Source organism: Rousettus aegyptiacus, unplaced genomic scaffold (assembly GCF_014176215.1).
Source record: "Rousettus aegyptiacus isolate mRouAeg1 unplaced genomic scaffold, mRouAeg1.p scaffold_m13_p_2, whole genome shotgun sequence".
In the NCBI taxonomy this organism is placed as follows: Eukaryota; Metazoa; Chordata; class Mammalia; order Chiroptera; family Pteropodidae; genus Rousettus; species Rousettus aegyptiacus.
Genome location: NW_023416295.1, coordinates 96,249,298 through 96,255,749, shown reverse-complemented (window position 1 = coordinate 96,255,749; position 6,452 = coordinate 96,249,298). Strand labels below are relative to the sequence as shown.

Below are 6,452 nucleotides of genomic sequence, written 5' to 3'. Positions count from 1 at the left end.
TCATCTCCACAGGCTGGCTTTGGCACTGCCTCCTGCCCTCCCTGTCTCGGGTTCCTCTGACTGGGAACCAGTCCCCCCAACAAGCCGGCAGGACCACGGAATCCATGACCACCAGAGATGCGTGAAAACCATTGACACAGCTCTATGTCCCCTTCCAACTTTCCCAACAAGTCAGTCAGCTCCACACCTAAAATCCAAACTCTGGGCTAGACTAGCCTCCCCATTAGCTGTCCTGCTGCAGTGGCAGCAGAAGCGGCCAGGAAGTGCAGACGCATCGTGCACAAGTAGCCACAGTGCACACGTTGAGTGTGCGCAAAACGGAGCACCCACGTGCCTATCCTCAGGCCTCTCAGGGTGGCCAGCAGTAGAGTACAGGGGCTGGAGTGGCAGCAGGGGGACCATCCCATCTTGAGCTTCGGCATCTGGCGACGTTCCTGCCTGAGTCCAGTGGGGCAATGGCTTCAGAACTGCCGGAGATGCATCTCTGGGGCTGCTTCCGGCCTGCTTCCCAGACTGCCCCCCTTTTCCCAGTCCCTTCCAAGGCTCAGACAGTCAGATCAGGTCCTCTGAAAATACACAACATCTTGGGTTTATTTGGGGTTGGGCACCGCAGGTTCAGGCAGTTTGTTCCTGGGTAGTAATAGTCAGGACCTCTCAGCTCTCTTGGCACTTCAGGGGGCTGCCCCAGCAGGTCCCCTCCCCGAGTCCCTATGCACACGATGTCTCTTCCCCCCTCCCTGCTCCCTGAGTCTCTTAGTCTTTCACCAGCCGGTAGATGTGGTGCTGAGCCCCATGCTCGCTGGCTGACACCTCAAAGACATATGCAATGCACAGCAAGGTCTCCTGTGTATCTCTGTTGGTGACCACCTGTGAGTGAGAGAAAAGATGAGGGTTGAGGCCCCAGAAGAGAGCATGCCATTTGCTCTACCAACCAATCCACCCCCATCCCCCGCCTGCAGCGGAACCCCCACCTGCAAGATGGTGAAGTTCTCCAGTACGCTGTTCATCATGTACTTCTCGGGCAGGTGCTTCAGCTTGTGGATGAAGTTGATCATGTACTCACAGAGTGGGGACCGATGAATGCGGTAGGAGTAGTGGCCATTCTCATAGCGGGCATACTCTGTCTGCAGGACCCAGGGGACAGCAGGGCTTAGAATCTCTTTGACTACATCCAGTCCCAGCCCAACTGCATGGGAAGCTCCATGACCCATTGACTCTTAAGTGGGAAGAAAAGGCAAGAAGCCTGGGGACCCTTGAGAACAGGGCCTTCCTCCTCTCAGTGACGAGCAGAAGCTGGGTGCTAGAGAAGGAGAGTTTCCAGATAAGAATAGTGGCAACAGGCAAGATGGGATAGATGATGCCTCAGTCCTGGCCGTATGCTAAAATAACACGGGTGAAGGGTACACAGGAAGCCTCATGGTCACAGAACTGTCATACATTTGTTTCTATACATCTACGCATACACACATACACCACGCACACAGGCAAATGAATGCACGCAAACCAATGAAACCAAAATCAGATTGGGGGGTGGGATCAATGTCAATTTCCTGGTTGCCAATATTATGCTCTAGTACGTAAAATGCTGCCATTGGGGGAACTGGGTGAAGGAAGGGTACATGAGGTTACAATTGCATGTGGATCTACAAGTATCTCAAAATAAAAATTTAATTTAAAATAAATAAATTGAGGGCTTTTTGTAAACAGCTATTGCCCAGATCCCACCCTAGAGATTCTAGGTGAAGTGCTGTGAAGTGGGGTTCAGGCATTGGTGGGTTTCAAAAGCTCCTGGGATCTAAGGTTCAGCCAGGGTTAAGAAGCTGAAGTGAGGTGTGTCCTCCCTGGTCCCAGTCTGAGCTCTGGTCACATTTAACATGAGGAGGGTTATCAGTAACTAAGATACCATGAGGGTAAGACTTCATTAATCCAGACAAATTCAGAGGAGGACAGGAAATGAACACTGGCCTGAAACAATGAAAAGGTTTGATTTAACAAGTTCACAGGGTGCTCCTACCTCCACTTTCTCTACCACCTGCTTGCCGAATGAGCAGACCTTGGTGGAGCAGGTGATGATCATGTTCTCGGGACTCTCGTATTGGCTGGACACCCCGTAGAAGGAGCTGCCTTCGTCCTCCATGTTGGTGTTGAGGTCTGCCTGGAGAGAGACACGGGGAAGCCAAGAAGCAATGGTTAAGTCGGTGGAGTTGGCAGGCACCCGTGGAGGGTGGAGTCAAGGAGACCTCTGGGACCACAGTCCAGGTCCTAGGCCCAGGAAGCAATCCAGCGGGCTTAAAAGGAACCTGGACAGTGGGATCTAGGAAAGCTTTCACCTTTCTCCACATACGGGCCTGGTATAGAATCAGGTCGTGCTACCTAAACAACAGAAAAAGAGCACACTGGGACCTGCATTAGTTACCGGGCAGAGACGTGGACCAAGTCCGAAAAAAGCTGGCAGGAAACTCAGCGGCCAGGGAAGGGCAGGTACCTGAACGTGGGGGAACACTGAGGGGTCAGGGCGACGTCCAAGAGGCCCGGCCAGGGCATAAAATGTTTCCCAGACTTCGGCTGCTTTTCAGCCCTGCTGACCGCCCCTTGATTAATGCTCTATCATGTACCACCCACCACGTACATGTCCTACTACGCTCCTAATGTTGTTGTTGTTTTTAAATTAACTCAGTTATTCCATTCTCAGCAATATATTCGTGAAATCGGGGATTTTACTTTTCTAACATATATGAAAAGAATTACATAAGTAATCGAAGGAGAAATATTTATTTGTGAGCCACCTAAATGCACCACCAGGCTCGGGTGGACCTGGCCCAGGCCTCCCCGGCTCGTCGCAGGACACGAAAGGCAGCAGCTGCCCTAGCACTCCTGCGGCGGTCTGGACGTGCCCTCCATCGGCCCGCGCTGGCAGGATCTGCTCAGACGGCCTTGCCCCTTCCGGCTGGTGAGCACCCTAGAGGCAAGAACTACGCTCTGCCCAGGACTTGGACAATGCCTGGTACAGGATGGGCCTTCGACAAAGGTCGTGTGGGGCTGTTCTCTGTCCTGATCTCGAATATATCCCAGGGTCTTCTGTCACCACCTCCCACTCGCCTGGACCTTCCAATCAGTCAGCCAATCGACTTTTATCCTGTCACAGCCCAGCACAGCTAGGGGCAATGGGGGCCCGAAGAGGCCCAGACATCGTCTCTGCTCTCAAGGAATTTATAACATGGGAGAACAAGTAGAGTAAGTGAGCTGGTTGTTTGGCGAGGGGAAAGAGAGATTTGAGGAAAACAGATATCCTACAGGTGACAATCTGAGGTCTGTCCCAGACCTGCCCAGTGATGACGCCGCACAGACCCAGGAGATGCTGGCCAATGAGGCAGACGAGGCACCCCAGAGTGTCTCATCTTGTCCTCAGTGCCCCATCCTTCTCACTATAACCCCACCCCTCCTTCCGCCCTGTATCCCCTCGCTTTAATCACCTCCCATAAAAAGCTTGCTTCTCTACTTATTTAGCCTATGAGGAAAGCTGCCCCCATATTACCCTGAGAGGTGCCCCCTACCACTTGCCCTCCTGGCCTCAGAATGCCTCCTGTTCCCCAACCTCCACCCTATTCATAGCTGTGGTGCGGGTGGGCAGCTCACAGGCTGTGCCTGGAACAGGTGTGGGGGATCGGGTGACTGACAGATGAGCAGGGACAGCCGCAGCTCGGGTGTGGGGGCCGGAGGGGCTCAGATTCATTGTCATGTGCTGGTATGTGCCTGGGAGAAATGTCAGGGCCCAAAAGGGGACAGCAGGCTGGGATGGGCAGACAGTCTGGGGTACTCTCCTCCCTCCACAGCCCCAGCTTCCTCTGCCCAGCATTTTCTGTTTGCAGATGGGTGTTAATGGCCATCGGTATCCAAGAGTCCCCTCTCCCCCCACCCCAAAGACACAGTGGCCTATGCTGGTCTCATGTGTGCTGGGGCAGGGAGGAAGGGTCTCAGCTCCTCAGTCCTGCTCCGGGCCCTACCACCAGAATCCGATGGAGCAACCTTAAAACTAAACCCCTCCTGCACCCAGATGCCATTTCCCATCCAGTTGGGAACAGTTTGTCCTAGCAGAGTTACTACTGCAATCCCATCAATAAGAACACTAATTTTAGTGAGAAGGGAGCTGGGGGGATGGGTTGGGAACATCAAAGTCCTCCTCCCAATCCAGGGGGGCTCTGATCAACTCCCCTGCATGCTCATTCAAGGTCTGGGGCCGTAACCAGAACACTGTTACACAGGAGAAAGGAAGGCTTTCAGGAGAGGCACCTTCCTCATTGCATGTGGCCAGCCGATCCCCGATGGCTAGGGAGGGAATGGCCAGGCCAGGGCACAGGAGAAGAGGATCCCGAAGTCTGGAGATGCCAAGCTGCTAGTGAGTACCCCATGGCTGACCAAATATCCATGTTTAGCAATCAGGAGCATTTCTTTTCCCCACATCACAGTTCTATACTTCCCTGGTGCCTCTGTCCAACCCAGGAGGAGAAGAGACGAGATAACCACCAAGGTGTCCTGGCTACAGATATGCCCCCATCTCTGATTTCACCTGTCCTCACCCTGCCCAAGCCTCTGGCCTTCCGAGAGGGCCTGGCTCAGGCACAGGGCAGGAGGAGGCAGGCACACAGCTTCCCTTCACTGCCAGCTGACTCCACGCACGTCAGGTCTCAAGAACAAACTGTTGCAGGCTCTCAAGAACAAACCGCTTATTTTTCAGATGGAGACACAGAGGCTCAGAGAAGCTGAGATTTGCTCAGGACATAGCTCTCAAACTGAGGCCAGAGCCGCTACGTCCCAGCTGCCTCCCGCCTGTATCCCCTGAGACGCTGGGAGGGCCTGGCTTGCAGCCCACCACGCTCCCCTGCACAGTGATAACTGCCTCAGGATCCTGAGATCCATTCTGGGTTTTCCGCCTCAAAACGTGAGCTCCTGGAAGACAGGGACACACTGGGTCCACACAGCACAGGTGGTGCGCACAGCCCGGGGCCAGAGCACGGAGGCCACACGTGGAACTGCCTCCCTCCTTCCTACCTTTTCTTCTCCCATCAATCCCCACCTCCAGTCTCTCCCCAGAGTCAGAAGGAAGGAGAAGACATGAGCCATGAGCCAGGCTGGAGGACAGGCAGGATAGCCCTCTCCGTTTTCTGGAAGAAAAGCCTGGACTCTAGAAAACCCAAGAAGCCCAACTCCACACTGACAGCACAGAGTCAAGTCTGGCGTCTGCATGCCATTCCCCAGGGGCCTGGGAACCCTTTCTTGGACAATCCAGAGCCTTCACCAACAGGAACACGGGAAGCACCAGGACCCTGCGGGGAGGGCACCCCAGGGACTTTGCAAGGTAGACAGTTTAGTGTAACAGTTCCAAGCTCGCACCCTCGATCCAGACTGTCTGGTTCTGGATCCAGCTCTGCCACTATGAACTCAGTGTCCCTGTCAAGTCGTTTCACTTCTCTGTGCCTGTTTCCCCTCAATGAAAGGAGGCTGTCACCTCTACCTACCTCTGGGCGCGTGGCACCGATAAAACATGCTAATATATGTAACGTGATAAGAACAGTGCCTGGCACAATCTTTCACTGACCGCCCTGACCCACCTCACTGTGTGTTTATAATAAGAACAGCCCTTTAAACCCTTTCTGGCTGAAGGTCCTAAAGAGGCTGCTGCCTCCCATTTGGCCTATATGATATGATAGTAGTCTCCTACTAGCTTCCAGTCTAGACGGCTGATTTAGCCAACTAAGCACAACTCTGGCCATGTAGTGCCCTGTTCAAAAAGCTTCAATGATTTCTCATTACCTAAAGGAAAGGTAATAAATGTACCACAGACATGTAGTAAATGTACCACTTTCATCCGATGCTATACCCATGACAGATATTACCAGTCAATCCAGCACTTTCTCTCCCTAGATCCTTCTCAACTCAGAATTTCAAACAATGACTATCGATCAATTCATTGCAGGTGACACTCAGATTAAAACCCATTTTCCTGGACATCTGGTTAAAACGGAAGAGTAACCATACAAGTTCATTTTTCCCCTTCCAGAGAAGCAACTAAAATGATAGCAAAGAACTTTTAAAAACGTGCTGCACCAAAAAGGCGAAGAAAATGGAGAAGAGACCAGAATGACAAATGAGTTCAACAAACTCAAAAAGACTGAAGGCTGACCAAAACGAGAATGAATTCTGTGGGGCAAAGGAAGCAGAAGGAATTACAACCTAAAAGTGCCTTCAGAGGGGTGACAGATAAGGAGTGAGCTGATGTACTGGAGAGAAGCCCTAAGTGGCTTGGGACTAGAGGGACCAGGACAGTGGAACTGGGGGAGGCTAGGATGTGACACAAGGAACTGAGTAAAAGTCTGTACACGGGGTGGGCAGGACTCTAGGCCGACATTTCCCACCCATCAGCAGAGGATGAAGGAGTGATCATCTCAAGAAAT

At 52.7% G+C, this 6,452-nt stretch overlaps 1 protein-coding gene across 3 annotated transcripts in view; it reads right to left on the bottom strand.

The window, feature by feature from the left end:
• Positions 1–562: 562 nt before the first annotated feature.
• The window catches only part of TEAD4 (TEA domain transcription factor 4), a 60,333-nt gene continuing 54,443 nt past the window's right edge, over positions 563–6,452 (bottom strand). For all 3 annotated transcript variants that reach the window (XM_016130137.2, XM_016130135.2, XM_016130136.2), the window contains 3 exons: positions 2,015–2,155; positions 972–1,124; positions 563–867 (listed from right to left, as the gene is read on the bottom strand). In XM_016130137.2, coding sequence (XP_015985623.1) covers positions 754–867; positions 972–1,124; positions 2,015–2,155 — 408 coding nt within the window. In that variant the 3' untranslated portion in view covers positions 563–753. The remainder of the gene's footprint in view (positions 868–971; positions 1,125–2,014; positions 2,156–6,452) is intronic.